Source organism: Struthio camelus, chromosome 25, assembly GCF_040807025.1.
Source record: "Struthio camelus isolate bStrCam1 chromosome 25, bStrCam1.hap1, whole genome shotgun sequence".
Lineage (NCBI taxonomy): Eukaryota > Metazoa > Chordata > Aves > Struthioniformes > Struthionidae > Struthio > Struthio camelus.
This window is the reverse complement of record NC_090966.1, coordinates 4807209-4822771: the sequence shown is the minus strand read 5'-3', so window position 1 is coordinate 4822771 and position 15563 is coordinate 4807209. Positions and strand designations below refer to the sequence as shown.

At 64.0% G+C, this 15563-nt stretch overlaps 2 protein-coding genes across 6 annotated transcripts; one reads left to right on the top strand and one right to left on the bottom strand.

The window, feature by feature from the left end:
* Window positions 1-296: 296 nt before the first annotated feature.
* Window positions 297-7368, top strand: PDK2 (pyruvate dehydrogenase kinase 2). 3 transcript variants are annotated; one of them, XM_068919219.1, is made up of 12 exons: window positions 328-478; window positions 1884-1962; window positions 2561-2702; window positions 3840-3911; window positions 4213-4397; window positions 4748-4837; window positions 5170-5247; window positions 5362-5438; window positions 5612-5710; window positions 5850-5957; window positions 6232-6345; window positions 6439-7368. In XM_068919219.1, the coding sequence occupies exons 3-12, from the start codon at window positions 2635-2637 to the stop codon at window positions 6577-6579; spliced, it is 1032 nt and encodes a 343-aa protein (XP_068775320.1). In that variant the 5' UTR covers window positions 328-478; window positions 1884-1962; window positions 2561-2634; the 3' UTR covers window positions 6580-7368. The 3 variants fall into 3 exon arrangements, with proteins under 3 accessions (XP_068775319.1, XP_068775320.1, XP_068775321.1); XM_068919220.1 differs by having other exon boundaries at window positions 349-478; window positions 1847-1962; XM_068919218.1 differs by lacking the exon at window positions 1884-1962 and having other exon boundaries at window positions 297-478.
* A 439-nt stretch (window positions 7369-7807) lies between these two features.
* On the bottom strand, window positions 7808-14854 carry SAMD14 (sterile alpha motif domain containing 14). 3 transcript variants are annotated; one of them, XM_068919092.1, is made up of 10 exons: window positions 14770-14854; window positions 13025-13076; window positions 11459-11616; window positions 10783-11095; window positions 10514-10601; window positions 10159-10233; window positions 9881-10037; window positions 9356-9472; window positions 9075-9230; window positions 7808-8491 (listed from the first exon to the last, which is right to left on the bottom strand). In XM_068919092.1, the coding sequence occupies exons 2-10, from the start codon at window positions 13062-13064 to the stop codon at window positions 8336-8338; spliced, it is 1260 nt and encodes a 419-aa protein (XP_068775193.1). In that variant the 5' UTR covers window positions 13065-13076; window positions 14770-14854; the 3' UTR covers window positions 7808-8335. The 3 variants fall into 3 exon arrangements, with proteins under 3 accessions (XP_068775193.1, XP_068775194.1, XP_068775195.1); XM_068919093.1 differs by having other exon boundaries at window positions 11459-11595; XM_068919094.1 differs by having other exon boundaries at window positions 7809-8491; window positions 10783-10882.
* Window positions 14855-15563: the final 709 nt, after the last annotated feature.

Sequence of the window (15563 nt, the reverse complement as noted above, 5' to 3'; positions counted from 1 at the left end):
TTACCCGGGGGGGAGATAGGCTGGTGGAAAAGGGATGGGGGGGGAGAAATACTCCGGGTGGAAAAGGGCATTAGGGGGTTAAATACCCGGGTGGGCAGGGGAAACGGGGGCAATACCCTGGGCAGCCAGGGTACCCGGGCGGGCGGGGGGGAGGCGTAGGAAGGGGCTGAGCGGAGCTGCGGGCACGAAGGGGGGGCGGGGCGAGGCCAAAGGAGGCGGGGCTAGAGGGCGGGGCGGGGCCAGCGGGCGGAGCGCGCGGCGATTGGCCGGCGGGCGGGTTGTTTGCGTGCGGCGGGGGGCGGAGCCGGGGCCGGGGCCGGGGCCGGCGGGTCGGAGCGGGCCGGGGGCGGCGGGGGCAGCATGCGGCTGCTGCGGTGCCTGCGGAAGCGGGCGGCCCTGGCCGGCGTGCCCACCTACATCGAGCACTTCAGCAAGTTCTCGCCCTCGCCGCTCTCCATGAAGCAGTTCCTGGACTTCGGTAAATACCCGCTTTCCCCCCCCCCCAAATACATCCCCGGTAAATACTGCCCTCGGTTCACACCCGGCCTGGCACAGCCGTTCTGGGGAGGGACCTGTGTGCCCCGCCCCGGGAGGGAGACACCCCCCACCACCACCACCACCACCGGAAAACACCCAGCTTCGGGTATATACACCCCTTCTGGGTAAATATCTAGGGTAGGGGCTGCTCTGGTGAGGTACCTCCGTGCCCTGGTCCCGGGAGGAGCCGTGCTGACCCCCCCCCGGGTAAATATGTGGTAAATAATCTGCACCCCCAACCCCCCCCCCCCGATAAATACCCGAGTTAAGGGATAGCTGCTCTGGCACTGGCCCTAGGGAGAGCCCCCGCCCCCCCCCAGTAAACGTTTAGGTCTCAGTAAATACCCCCTTGTAAATACCTGGGTAAATACCCCCCTATAAATACTCCCCTATAACTACCTGGGTAAATACCCCCCACACACACTCCCAGTAGCTGGCCTGGCCCTAGAAGATCCCCCTGGGCACTGCCAGAGGGAGAGACAACCCTTGGGTAAATACCCTGGAGAATATCTGCCCCTTGCAGGCAAATACTTGCTCCAGAGGGGATGTCCCCTGGGGCAATAACTGGGCCTTGGGGGCATTCCCCCTGCCTGGGTCAGCAACAGGTAAATATCCCCCTCCCTGGGAAATCCTTCCCTCCTGGGTAAATAACCAGGCCTGGGAAAATATCCATCTGCAAGGTAATTGCCTTTAGATAAATACCCGCTTGTGGGGAGATAACCCTCCTGCCCCAAGTAACTGCCTGTAGCGAGATACTTCAGTCAGGGAAATACCCCCAGATAGCTAAATACTGCTCTGGGTAAATACCCACCATGTCCCTGCCCTGGGGAAGCGCCTTGGTGTGAGGCCTGGCCAGGCAGCTATCCCCACCACCACGCCTATCAGGGTAAATACCCCCAGGTAAGTATATCTGCGCATGCTTCAGTCCCGTAACCGTCCCCAGCGCCCCCTGAGCCGGGTGAATATCCCACCAGCAGGAAAACCCATCTGCACATGCTGAAGCCGGGGCATCTCCTGGCCCACTGTGGCCCCGCCGGGTAAATAACCCTGTGCACAGCCCGGTACTCACTTGCCCTAAACACCTGGGTGAGTATTCCCCTCCCAAGAGCCCTGTCCAGAGAGAGCCCTCTGTCAGTCCCACAGCCGGGTAAATACCCACCCTGGCCCCTGCAAATACCCAGTGCCCCAGGGCAATACCTGCTCCCAGCTGATGGGACGTGCCTGGCCCGGGGCCGTCCCTTCGACTCCCCAGTCTGCGCAGCCCCAGTGGTGCTCGCTGGGAAATACCCCGGGTAAATACCCTGGGGAGGCAGGAGATGCTTCTGCCTCCCCCTGTTCCTCCACAGGGCTCGAGACTCTCGGTCACCATCCCTGGGGTCTGCAGCCGGTTCCCGGCAAACCCTTGCTCCCGCTGGCTTTTTTAAGGTCAACGCTATATTTACCCGCATCCCCTTGGTGCTGTCACTGGCAGCTGTGCCCGGGCTCAGGGTCTCCAGCCTTCCCCCAGGTCCCCTCCGGCTCTGCCCTTCTCCCTGCCTGGCCTGTTTTCCCCTCCTCCAATCCTCCCCGTGTTTCGGTGCCAGCCGGCCCGGTGTTCCCTCGTCCCCTTCTGCTCCGGGTGGTGCCTGTGTCCCCAGGGAAAGGGGAGCCCCCACTCCGAGCCCTGGGGTCACCCAGTTGGGGTGTCCCCCACGCTGATTGTGCCCTGTGTCCCTCTCCCCTCCGAATCATGCCCAGGGGCCTCCAGCCTCTTCCCCAAGTCTGGGCTCCAGCATCTAAGCTGGGCTGAACTGGGCTGCCCTCTCCAACAGGCTCAGTCGTGCCCTGTCCTGCCCCCACCTCAGGCTCTCTGCGGTCTCCCGTTAACAAAGGACAAGGGTCTACTCCTTTCCAGTCCCTCCCGGTATCCTGGCCATACCCACTGGTGGAGGGGCAAAGCCAGCTACACGTCACAGGGTTGACCCACCGCCGTCCCCTACCCCAGCCCCCCTCCTGCTCACCCTGACTCCCCGCACCCCTGTAGGCTCCAGCAATGCCTGTGAGAAGACCTCCTTCACCTTCCTGCGGCAGGAGCTGCCCGTCCGCCTCTCCAACATCATGAAGGAGATCAACCTGCTGCCGGACCGGGTCCTCCGCACCCCCTCGGTGCAGCTGGTGCAAAGCTGGTGAGCACCAGGGGCGCCAATGCTGTCTGTATGGCTCCTGTCACCCATGCAGGTCCCACTGCCACCACAAGTCCCACCTCTGTCACCCCTGGGGTTGTTCCTGCAAGTCCCATGGCCATCAACTTCTAAGGTGCCACCACTGCCGGTCCCACTGCCACCATGGGTCCCACCAGCGTTACGCATGGGGATCCTACCCTCACCGCTGGTCCCACCACCATCACTTTCATGAGTCTCACCATTGTCACCCCTAGAGATCCCACCACCAGTCCCACCACCATGGGTCCCACCACTGTCACCTGCATGAGTCTTGCTGCCACCACAGGTCCTGCTGCTGCTGCTGCCTCTCCTCCCCGGGAGATCCAGGAGGATCTTCTGGGTGGGATGGTGGACAGGTGCTGAGCCAGGCGTAAGGCAGTGCCACGGAGAGGGTGCCTCGCCAGGCAGGACCCCCAGCCTGTTGGGGCCGTTCCTGGGCCGTGCCCCCACCTGACCAGGGTGGACAAGGGCTGCGGGGCTGTGGCACCTGGTGCCAGGCAGGGTGTCCCCAGCGCCAGTGCTGTGTCCTGCTCAAGCCTGCTGCCCCCCAAAAGGGCAGAGCCAACCCCGTCGACCAGGGGTCCGGGTCCCAGCGTGGGGGACAGGCTCTGGATGTCCCTTTAAGGGCCGTGTCCCCCTGCCAACTCGCAGCAGCTTGAACCTTATCCCAGTGCGGCCACGTGACGAGTTGTTTGTGCAGCGTCCTCAGCCCCTGCCGCCTGCGCAGCACAGCCCGGTGCCAGGCCTGCCCCAGGCAGGATCCAGCCGGGTCTCCCCTCCCGAAGCCCTTAGGGACTGGGAGCCCTCGTGGGGGGCCCCCCAAAGCATGTCCATGGAGAGTACCCCGAGTCACCCCTCTCCTGCCTGTTGCCCCCAGCCAGATTGGTGGGACTGTGCTGCCTGGCTGCTCCTGTCCCCATGCCTGGGGGGGTGGCGCTGCTCTGGGGGGGCCCTGCAAGCACGGGGAGCTTGAGGGGGAGCCCCAGGCTCTGGGGGCATCCCGGTTCTCGGGGTGCTGGGCCCCCTCTCCCTGCATGGGGCAGTGCCCTTGGGGGCACCCTGTGCCCCGCAGGCACAGGGGGTAACCAGCTCCTTCCCCAGGTATGTTCAGAGCCTACTGGACATCATGGAGTTCCTCGACAGGGACCCCGAGGACCAGGCCACCCTGGGACAGTAAGTCAGGGAGGGGGGTGGCAGTGTGTCTGGGACACCCTGTCCCCAATCCCTGGGGTGTCACCTCCTCCCAGACTCACCCCCACGAGCACTGTGGCATCCTGCGTGTTGGACCCAAAGTGCCCCTTTTGCCCACCCAAGGGCTGAGCATCCTGGTGCCGCCGGAATCTGCTCCAGGTTTTCCCCAGTGCTGCTTGCTCCAGCCCTCGGGGAAACCCGGCCTGGATCATGGGCTCCTGCCTGGACTGGGGGCCCCAGCTGGCCGCTGCCACTCTCAGCGCCTTCCCTCGCTCCTGGCCAGGTTCACGGACGCCCTCGTCACCATCCGCAACCGGCACAACGACGTGGTGCCCACCATGGCGCAGGGGGTGATCGAGTACAAGGAGGCCTATGGGGACGACCCCGTGTCCAACCAGAACATCCAGTATTTCCTCGACCGCTTCTACCTGAGCCGCATCTCCATCCGCATGCTTATCAACCAGCACAGTGAGCCCGGGCATCTTTCCCCTGGGCATCCTCCCTGGCCCTGCGGCATCTTCCAACTACCCCAAGGGTCCCTGCTGGCGCTGGGTCCCCCCTAGCTCCAGGCATCTCTCTGCTATGAGATGCCCCCATGTCCTGCCCCACCAGCTCCTGCTTCCACCCCTATCCCCTGCGTCCCTTTCCCCGCCACCCGCATGCCAGGGAAGGGACAGTAAGGCCAGCTTTGGGCATGCCCCGGGGTAGGGGGCTGCAGAGCTGGGGGTCCCTGGGGTGAGGTTGACTCCTGGGTATGTTTGAGGCTGAGCTTGGATCCCTGCTGCTCACCCAGCCCCTTCCCCGTCGTCTCCTCGCAGCGCTGCTCTTCGACGGCAGCACCAACCCGGCGCACCCCAAGCACATCGGGAGCATCGATCCTCACTGCAGCGTGGCCGACGTGGTGAGAGGTCTGTGGGGAGCCGGGGAGGGCACAGCTCCCACCCCGCTGGGGGCTGAAACGTGGGATTGCTAGGGCTCTTGGGGGGCTTTTGTTCTTCTCCCTGCTCCTTGGATCTTCTGTTTGGGAGTCATTTGTGTCACAAGTTGGGTGATCCTCAGCCAAGCCTGGTGTCTGAGGTCCCCTGTGTTTTGGAGTTGCTCCAGAGGAACCCAGAAACTTGCTAGATCTCTAGAAACACAGGATATTTGGGTGTCTAAGGCAGGGGCACCTCAGATCCTCCTACACTTTTGTGCCGGGGGTGCGTATGTGTGTTGATTCCTCCACTTCTCCCTTCACCAGATGCCTACAACATGGCCAAGCTGCTGTGTGACAAGTATTACATGTCCTCGCCCGACCTGGAGATTGAGGAGGTGAACGGTGAGGCGGGGCTAAGGGTCTGTGCACGGAGAGGGGTGGAGGTTGGGGATTCTCGGGTGGCTCGTTCAGGGTTGGGGAAGACAGGGAGGCTGAGAGCTGCTCTCCTTCCCGCAGCAAACAATTCCCAGCAGCCCATCAACATCGTCTACGTCCCATCACACCTCTACCACATGCTCTTCGAGCTCTTCAAGGTAAATCTCTGCATCTCTCTGGCTGGAGCCACAGGACACAGCACTGTCTGAGCCCATTGGGGGCAGGTGGGGTGGTAAAGTGTGGCTGGGGGACGGCGTGCCAGCAAGGAGGTTGCATGAGGCCCCATCCCTGTGCAGCCTCTGATGACCCCTTCTGGCTCCTTGTCCCGCAGAATGCGATGCGAGCCACGGTGGAGAGCCACGAGAACAGCCCGCGACTCCCCGCCATCAAGGTGATGGTGGCCCTGGGCCAGGAAGACCTCTCCATCAAGGTGTGTAAGGGATGACTGGCCACGTCTAGTCCTCTGAGGGCGATCCTGTGTATCAGGGCTGCTTGGGGTGGCAGCAGCAGGGCCGGGGGGTTAGCAACAGGGCCAGGAATGGGCCCTGACACCCCACCGCCTCTTGCAGATGAGCGACCGGGGCATGGGTGTCCCTCTGCGGAAAATCGAGCGTCTCTTCAGCTACCTGTACTCCACCGCTCCCACCCCGCAGCTGGGCACAGGGGGTGCCCCCTTGGTAGGTGTCACGGGACCTGGCACAGCTACCAGGTGCTGGAGGCACATGCGCAAGCCTACCTGGGGGTGGCCTGGGGACGTTTAGGGGTGTCAGGGGTTGGCCCGGGGAGCGGCATGGGGACATTTGGGAGTGCCTGGAGGTGATGTGTTGACTTTTGGGGCTGCATGCGGTGCTGTTTGGGATGGTGTGGTGACATCTGGGGGCACCATGGGGACACTTGTGGGTGCTGGGCCTGACGTTGGAAGACTGTAACCGCATCTCCCTCCCCACGCAGGCTGGCTTTGGCTATGGCTTGCCCATTTCCCGGCTCTACGCCAAGTATTTCCAGGGTGATCTGCAACTCTTCTCCATGGAGGGCTTCGGTACAGACGCTGTCATCTACCTAAAGGTGGGTTTTCCCCCATTGCCTGGTCTCTCCACCTGGGCCCACGAACCCCCCAGGGGCGCAGGGCCGTCCCCAGCCGCCCCCTGTCTCCCGCAGGCCCTGTCCACGGATTCGGTGGAGCGATTGCCCGTCTACAACAAGTCGGCCTGGCGGCACTACCAGGCCAGCCAGGAGGCCGGGGACTGGTGCGTGCCCAGCACCGAACCCAAGAACACGTCCACCTACCGCGTGCCGTAGGCCAGGGCCGCGGGGAAGAGACGCGGATCCAGCCGTGGGTTTAAGCTTCCTTCGCAGGCTGTAGCTAGCCCCTACCCAGGGCGCTGGGGGGCTGCGGGCCCCCCCACCCCGGTGCCTCCCTGGTGCATCCGGGGTGGGGGAGTGTTTTACATGAGCATCTTTTTAGTAGCCTGGTTTCGGCTTTCCGCCGGGGGAAGCTGGAGCCGGGGTGGCTTTTTTTTATTGCTCACTGGGAAGCGTGTGAAACGCGGGGTGGGGGTTATCGCTGTATTGGGGGGGGTGTCTAGTGGGGAGCAGCGCTGGGGGGTCCCTCACCCCCAGGTTTGGTGGCACTTTGGTACGTAGCAGGGGGTGGCAGAGGGGCACCCCATACCCCCATGGAGCTGTGTTAAGGGGAGGGGGGTAGAGCCCCTGCCCACCCCCCCAGCACCCGCCCTAGGGTGGGTACGACGCAGGGGCACCCAGGGGTGGCGAGGGGCTGGCCCTTTCCGGAGTTGCCAATAGCACTTCCCTGGCTCTCCAGGCTCCCTGGGGTGGGGGGGACTGGGCCTGAGACACCCCCCCCACCCTGATTCCCTGCCTAGTCTCTGGTATTGCACTACTGAGCTGTACTCACCCGCATGTGTGCGCCCACGTGTGTGCACCCACGTGCACACCCGTGCGGGCTGGTTCCCCACAGCATGCTTGGACCTGCTCAGGAATCTCTCTCTCCCCCTTTCTCTTTTTCCTTCCTTCCTTCCTCCCCTCCGTCTCCCACCCCGTGTGGTCAGTAAATTGGATGTTGACTGAGCTCCTGTCATGGCTTTTTGGGGCCCCAGGACCCTCGCCACCTTCTCCCCTGCCCCAGTTGGATTATCTGTGTCCTGGGATGGGGGCCTCGCTCTTGGGCCTCCCACATGGCATGGAAGAGCTGTCACATCCCAGGACCCCTGGGTCCCTGGTCCATCAAGTCACTGCCTCTTTGTGCCTCAGTTTACCTGTCCCGGGGTCACGTAGGCTTGGGAAGAGGCTATTGTGTCCCACTAGCCTGGGCACAGTCACAGGGTGGCACATGGGGACACTAGTGACTCGTGGGGACACTGGTGGCTCAGGGTCCCTGCCCCAGGGAGGGAGAGCCAGGCTGCAGCCAGGTGCTGGGCTCTGTCCCTCCTCTCCCATTGCCCCCCACCAGCCTAACAGAGTTGCCCCCCACCTTGTCTCCCAGCCCCATCCCGGTCCGGCTCATACTGGTAGCACTGGTTTGCACTGGCCCTCGTTACCCTTTTATTTCCTGGGGTGCCACCCGTGCCACTGGCGGGCCGGGTCGGTTTGGTTTTATATGGGAAAGGGGGGGGATCAGCGTTCGCTTACCACATCCTGACTTGGGCTGCGTGCGTTTGAGGGTGCCAGGCCATGCACTGTCCTCGGCCGGTGCTGCACCGTGCCGGGGGGTGGGGGCCAGGGTGGAGGGGTGGCTGGGACCCCTAGGCCCTTTGGGGCGTGGGGCAGCCAGAGGTGTTGGGGACAGGGTGGGGGCTGACGTGCCATTTGCATCCGGAAGAGGGGCCCAGGCCCCGGTCTGTGCCCGTGGGGTGGAGGGTGCAGGTGGGGAGGGGGCGCATGGAGGAGGGGGGCATGTGCTGCTCTGTTCCCGTCTTGGCCTGGCACCACGGTCCCTTCGCTACGGTCGGCGTGTCCCGTGCTGGAGTCTGGTGCCCCCCAGGCATCCTGGAGGCTGCAGGCAGGGGAAGGGGTGCTGGGGCACTCCTGGCCCCTTCTAACTCCTCCGCTGCTCCTGATCTTTCTTCTTCTGCTTCTCCCGCTGTTTCTCTGCCTTCTCCTGGGCCTTGCGCTCCTTCTCTACTGCCAGGCTCAGCTCCTTCAGCTTCCGCTTGAGCACTGCGCGGTCCTGCGAGTTGCTCACGCCCAGTGCCTGCCAAGACATGTGCGCGCTGGCCTCTGGGGGTAGATGTAACCTTCTCCCTGTCCTGGGGTGCCAGGATGCCCCTGCACCTTCTGCCCTATGAACTGGCCCATTGGGGTACCTGGAACCCCCCTGCACCGCTTGCCTTGTGGATCATCCAGGTGAGGTACCTAGAACTCTGCACCTTCTGCCCTGTGCACTAGCCCTTTGGGATACCTAGAGTCCCCCTCCATGTGCTTCCTGCCCCCTTGACTAGACTGTTGGGACACCTGGAAGCACCCTCCACCTCCTACCCCTGGACCAGCATGTGGGATTGCTTTGAGCCTTTTGTCCTGTGGAGGAGCCTAATGGGGTACCTAGAACCCCACATGCCTCCTGCCCCATGGAGCAGCCCACTGAAGTGCCTAGAACCTCTTGTGCTATGAATGAGCCCTTTGGGATATCTAGAGCCCACCCAGACCTCCTTGCCCTGTGGAGACCTCCTTACCCTTGTACCTGTGGGGTACCTAGAACCTCTTGCCCTCTGACAGCCTGTCGGGGTACCTAGAACCCTCCACACCCCAGTGGAGGAGAGAGATGCCCACCCCTGTACCTTGAGCTTGGCGCTGTCGAGGTGCAGGAGCCGGGGACCGTCAACCCCATGGGCTGAGAACTCGTCCACGTACTGCTCCAGGTTGAGGCTCTCCAGCCACTGCCCGACCTGCTGGCATGTCCAGCCTGCAGCTGCGCCGGGGGGCTCATCCAGGAACTGGGCACAGGGGGCCAGGGTTAGCTGGGGGGGTGGCCAGCCTCACAGGGCCTGGGGCAGCAGTGTGGGGTGCAAGCAGAGCAGGGAAGCTGTGGGGCTATGGCAGCGGGGTCCCCGGGGCTCACCTCATCGGAGGACTGCGACAGTGTGTGATAGGGGTAGGAGCACTTGGTGGCCGTTGTGCCACTGGGCAGCCGGGGGCTGGAGCTGGGTGGCGTGGAGTCATCACTCAGCGTCGATTCCTGGGGCAGCAGGAGACAGGAGGGCAGAGCTGGCCCCATGACTGGCCCCTATGGGGCTCCGGCACCAGCCTATAGCACCTTGTCCCTATGGACCCCCCACCCTCCCATCTAAGTACCTACTCCTATAGTTATCTCAACCCTATAGGGTTCTGACACTCTCCCATATAGCTCTCCTCTCTTATAGGGCTCTGCCACCCTCTAGAGCTATCTTGACCTTAAAGGGCTTTGAGACCCTCCCCTATAGCTATCCAGTCCTACCGTGCTCCACCTCCCTCTCTACAGTTAGATCCATAGGTGCGCTGAAGTCCTCCCCTATAACTTCCCATGTCCTCCTGTATAGCCACCCATCCCTCTAGGGTTTGGAGGCCCCTCCCTTCCCAGGCGATGCGCCAGTCCCCGGGCACTGACCTGGGAGGCAGATTTGGCAGGGCTGAGGCCCTCGTGCCGGGGCGAGCTGGCGGGCGAAGCAGTGCCCGGGGAGGCCGAGCCCTTTGTGCCGTCCGAGAACCAGGAGAAGGGCAAGAAGGGCGAGCCCGAGGGGCGGCCAGGGCCCTCTGCCACCTCCCTAGGGACAGAGCCATGTTAGGGTCTTCTGTGCTCTGTGCCCGACCCTCTCCCTGGGCTATTGTGGGGGTCAGGCAGCTCCCTCATCCCGGGGCTGCTGTGGGTCCTGGCCCCCCCCTCACCTGCTGCCCATTGACAGGCGGTTGCTTCCCTTCTCCTTCTTGCTCTTGCTGGAGGATGCCCGGCGGAGGGTCACCCTATGGGAGAGGGAGTCACACGGCAGCTGGGGCATGGGGGGCCAGGTGGGAGGGGAGCAAGGTGCCTCAAGGGCCATGCTCCCCCCTGGCCGCCTAGCCAATGTATGTCTCTGTCCCTCCATGCATCCCTCCATCTTTTCCTCCATCTCTCCATCCCTCCATGCATCTCTCCATCATCCATCCATCCACCCATCCATCCCTCCCTACCTGAACCCTTCCATCTGCTTCTCCATCCAGATACCCAGTGCTCCATCCATCCCACCCCAGGACCAGGACTCACCCTAGATCCAGGAACTTCCTCCGCGTTTTCTTATCCAGCCCCACAGTGGGGCTGGCCGGCTCGGGGGGACTCATGTCCCGGCTGTCGTCTGCAGGAAGGGGTGGGGGGGTCACCCACTGCCTCTCACATACAGATGCCGAGGGTCCCCAGCAATGGCAGGAGGAGGCTTTGTTGAGGCTACAGGATGGGCCCGTCCTCTGCTGGGGACCCCCAGCTGCCCCCAGCCCGGGGGGACAGGGAAAGGGAATGGGGACAGAGCAGGCCCTCACCTTCGCTGTGCCGCTGGGGCCGGGCATCGCGGCGGGCGAAGCCAGGCGAGCTGTCGGAGCTGTGGCAGGACTTGGGCGAGGGGGTGCCCGCCAGCCCCTCCTGTGACGAGGCGTTGGTGAGGGGCCGGTAGCGGCTGAGGGGCGGCGAGGGGCCCTCGGGGTCCCCCAGGGCCCGCCGCACGGCCGAGGCCTCGAAGGAGAACTCGGTGCCGCGGGAGAAGGGTGACGCGGCCGAGAGCGGGGACGAGGCCGAGGGTGAGCAGCTGCCCGGCGAGCGTCTCCCGGCCGCGGGGCTGCTGCTGCCCTCGGCTCCCTGGGGGGGCACAGGCGATTGGGGGAGGTCAATCCCCTGCAGCTCCCTAGGGGTGGTCCCCTGTTCCCTATATCTAACTGTTCCTCCCTTCTTGTCCCCTCCATCCCGCTGGGGGTCCCCCCAAACTGCCCCATTGGGCCCTTGCTGCACATCCCCGTGATCTGTCCCCAATACCTACCCCAGGCCCCCAGCCCATGCCCCCCATTAAGCTCACCCCAGTGCCCCTCAGTTCCCGCACGACCACCTCCAACCAGGCCCCCCTAAACCCCCTGGGCCATCCTGCAGGTGCCCTGGTCATGGCAGGGCCCAGCACCCCATCAGCTTGGCCAGGGTCCCTCCTCCACGAGTGCCCGTGGGGCTCACCCTCCTCTCAGGCCCATCTTCACCCTCGGTGGAGCTGGCGCTGTCTCGCAGGCGGGAGCGGGATGGCCGGTGCCGCCTGCCTTTGGCTAGGAGCCGTGCTCGGGCCTTCTGCAAGCTGCTGTCGAGCCGCTGCGTCTCTGGAACCACAGCGGTAAAATCTGGGGGTGAAAGAGAGACCGGGGCAGAGAGAGAGAGACAGGTGGACAGACGGACAAGCAGGGACAGGGAGATGCAGATGGATGGATGGGTAGGGATGGAAAGACGGATGAGTAGAGACAGGGATGGATGGAGAGATGGATGAGTAGGACAGGTAAAGGGCGACAGATGGACAAACAGGTAGGGACAAGGAGACCAGAATGGATGGATGCATGCACAGGTAGGGATAAGGAAATGGGGATGGGAGAACATTGTGGGGGGATGGATGAGCAGACAGATGGGAGGACATGGGGATCCCAGTGGAGACGGAGAGCATTGCAGGGATGGATGAACAGATGGACAGAGGGAGAAGGCCAGCCCAGTGGTGATGGGAGGGAGGCAAAGGGGCACAGAGACAGGGTAAGAGTATCGGGGGACGGATAGGAGATCGCAGTAGGGGTGGGATGGGGGGGGGACAGGGATAGGGGAGAAGTGTGGGGATGGATGGGGGATCCCGGTGGAGGTGGGACAAGGGACAGGGACAGAGAGAAGTGTTCAAAGAGATGCCTGGCACGTGATGCCCCAGTGCCCACGGCGCAGGCAGCCCTGGCCACAGTCGGGGCAGGGAGAGGAGCTGGCGGAAGCCGGGGGCAGAGCGGGGGGCCACGGGGCTCCCCGGGCTCATCTGCTCTGAGTGTTCCCAAGGACCAAGTGTCCCTGTCACCTGGGCCTGTCCCTGGTCTACCCCACCCCAGGAGAAAGCTCTGCCCAGGGTCTGAGTGGGATTGCCCTGATGCGCCCCAGTCATCCACTGAGGGTTTTGGCCCCATCATCCCCATAGCCCAGCCCCTGCCGCCTGCCCTTCTCTGCCTGAACAGCCCCACCTTTGGCCTCCACTTGGACATCCCGTGCTCCAGCCCCAACCATCAGCATGGACCCCTTGGGCTAAGTGTCTCTCTGTGTCCCTAAGTGTCTCTCTGTGTCCCTGTGCCCTGTGAGCATCTCCACGTCTGGGTCCATGTGGCCCCATGTGTGTCCCTGTGCCCACACCCATGTGCCTGGGTACCCATATGTGTCCCCGTGGCCCTAAGTCCCCCTGTCCCTGTGCATATCCATGTGCCCATACCCTTGTGTGCACGATGCCCCTGCTCCCATGTGCATGGCCCCATGCCCAGCTCTGGGGTGATTTCTGCCACCCACCCCAGCCTCAGTTTCCCTTCTCGCCTCATCACTGACAGGTAGGAAGGCATGGAGGGGACAGGAGGCTGAGGAGGCTGCAGGGTGCAGGGTCCTATGGCTGGGCCTCACCCCCGCCCCCAAATGTGCTGTGGGACTGCGCCCCTGGCAGGCCCCTGTGCTGTGTCCGTGGGTCTGGGATGCAGGGGAAAATGGGGGCACCTTCCTGGGGGGGCATCGCCCACAAGGACTCACCAAAAACCTCATCCACGTCCTGCAGCTTGGAGACCGACATGGTGAGACAGAGCTGAAGGGAGAGGGGGCAGTCAGAGAGCGGGGACCCCATGCCAGGCTGGGAGGGCTGCTGGGCTGGGGGGCAAAAGGAAGCAGGGAAGGGAACCCAGGTGTCCAGCCCTACCACCCTCACATCATGCTGAGGCCTCCAGGCCCAATCCTGCTCCTTGACCTGTGCAGGCAGGATGGTGGGGTTCACCGATGTGTCTCCTGCCACATACCTCCTCCTGGCATGGGGGGGGCCACTGTTTGCTTTGCCCTATGCCAGCCTTGGCCTGTGGCTCCCCAAGCAGCAATTCCCTCCCCTAGTCAAGCTGTCACCCCATGGTGGGAGCAAGAACAGGCACTGCTGCTCTTCCTACCCATCCCCTCCTGGGGACCCCTGAGCCCCCATCCCACTGGGACCCTCTGCAAATGGGGGTGGGAAGGATGCCCCCACACCAGCCCTGCCTGCGCAGTGATCCCAGTGTCCTCCCATGCCCTTGGTCTCAGCAGCCCTGGTTGGGGGGAGCCTAGGGGCTGAGGAGGGCATAATGACCCTCAGGACAGGTGATAGCATCCATTGCTCTCCTCCCCCCCCACCATTGTTGGTCTGGGATGGAGACATCACCTCCCCTCTCTGGGGCGGGGGGGAGCCCCAGGGCTTGGGAGTGGGAAGGGCTGTAGGGCCTGATAGTGCTGACCCCCCCCACCCCATGGGAATGGGAGATTTGGGGTTCACCAAAAAGCATCCCAATAGAGGAGGGGGGGCTGTGGATTGGGATAGGGCCTGTTGCAAAGTTCCCCCCCCAGATCCTCCTCTGTTAATCCCCCCACCACTTGCCCCCCCCCCCAGATTTTGGGGCTGTCCCTGGAGCAGAGGCCACTTCCCTGCCAAAGAGAGGGATAAAACTGAGCCCCCCTCCCAATAAGCACCCCCAAGCCCCTCTTGAGGGGAAGATACAGATGGCCTTCCCAGCATGGGGCCAGGGAGAAGCCCCCCCCATTCCCCCCCCCAGGGTATTTGAGGGGGGAGGTGGGGTAAGAGCAGGCCTGGGGGACACCTAATTGAGGTCCACTTTGCAGTATCTCTCAGTGGGAGGGGGCTGCTAATACCTTGGGAGCATCGTGAGGGGGGGGGGCTGAGGGGGATCAGAGTCAAACCCAGCCCCCAAAAATGCCTGCTGCCCCCCAAGGCCCCTCCAATCCCTCCACTTCGATCCATTCCCAGCACAGCTAAACAAGGCCGGGGGGGTGGGGGGGGAGGGCGCTGTACCGAGGATGGGCAGTGCTGGGGATGGGGGGACATTAACAGGAGGGGACACTACCGGTGATGGGGGGGGGGGGGGGCTGTACCAGAGGACCGTACAGGGATGGAGGGTGTTCCAGGGACGCTGTACCAAGGAGGACCATAACCGGGAGGGTGGTGTACTGGGGGGGGAGGGAGGGCGAAGATGCTATACTGGGGGTGGGGGTGCTTTAGAGGGGATGCTGTCCCAGGGCCGGGGGGCTGTACCGAGGAGGGGCTGTACCGGGGTGGGATGCTGTACCGAGGGTGGGGGAGAAGCTGTACAAGGGGGACACTGTACCGGAGGGATGCTGTACCGGAGGGGTGGGTGCTGTACCGGGGGATGGGGATGCTGTACCGGGCAGGGAGCTGTACCGGAGGGATGCTGTACCGGGGATGGGCCTGTCCCGGGGTTACGCCCTGCCCTCCCCCCACTCACCCGCGCTCCTCAGGCATCCTGGGCTCCTCCCGCCGCCGGGCCGCGGGCCGAGCCGGGCCGAGCCGGGCCAGGGGCGCTGGGGAGCCGGGCCGGGCCGAGCCGAAGGCGCCGCAGAGCTGGGCCACCCCGCCGGGCCGGGGGCCGCGGGGGGGGGGTGGAGGCGGGGGGGGGACAGGAACCCGGAAGCGGCCGGGGCCGGGGGTGGGCCGGGATCAGCCGCCGCGCCCCGCCCCGCCTACACGGCGCGGGTGTGCAGCGCCGAGCACCGCGGCGTGGTGCTGAACGGACAGCGCCGGGCTGTGCAGCGCCGAGCACCGCGGCGTGGTGCTGAACGGACAGCGCCGGGGTGTGCAGCGCCGAACACCGCGGCGTGGTGCTGAACGGACAGCTCCCGCCCGGCACGCGCGGGCACACACCCACGTACACCCACGTACACCCACGTACACCCACACGAGTTCTTTTGCACACACACACAGGCACATGCATAAAGACGCACAGATGCACGCACGCACACAGACATGCGCACACAGGTGTACACATGCCTGTGTGCACACACACACGCACGCACGCACATACACACACGTGTGCCAGTGGCTCTACCCCCTTCTGGTTTCCCCCATTTTCCCTAGACCCCTTCCAGTATGGCACTCCTCCCAGTATGGCAGTCCTCCCTGTACCCCAGTCCTCCCTGTGCCCCGGTGCTTCTCTCATTTTCCAGTGCCTCTGTGGGATCATTGACCCTGCGTTACCCCCCCGGGCCGGCCAGTCCTCCCAGTGCCCCCAGGTGGCCCCTC

Coding starts and splice junctions, on each gene's coding strand:
- PDK2 (XM_068919218.1), top strand. CDS start 361: ATGCGGCTGCTGCGGTGCCTGCGGAAGCGGGCGGCCCTGGCCGGCGTG. Junction 5,248..5,361: donor GGAGATTGAGGAGGTGAACG/GTGAGGCGGGGC, acceptor TCCTTCCCGCAG/CAAACAATTCCCAGCAGCCC. Junction 5,439..5,611: donor TGCTCTTCGAGCTCTTCAAG/GTAAATCTCTGC, acceptor CTTGTCCCGCAG/AATGCGATGCGAGCCACGGT.
- SAMD14 (XM_068919092.1), bottom strand. CDS start 13,064: ATGTCGGTCTCCAAGCTGCAGGACGTGGATGAGGTTTTTG. Junction 11,617..13,024: donor GGACGTGGATGAGGTTTTTG/GTGAGTCCTTGT, acceptor TTTCACCCCCAG/ATTTTACCGCTGTGGTTCCA. Junction 8,492..9,074: donor TCGACAGCGCCAAGCTCAAG/GTACAGGGGTGG, acceptor ATGTCTTGGCAG/GCACTGGGCGTGAGCAACTC.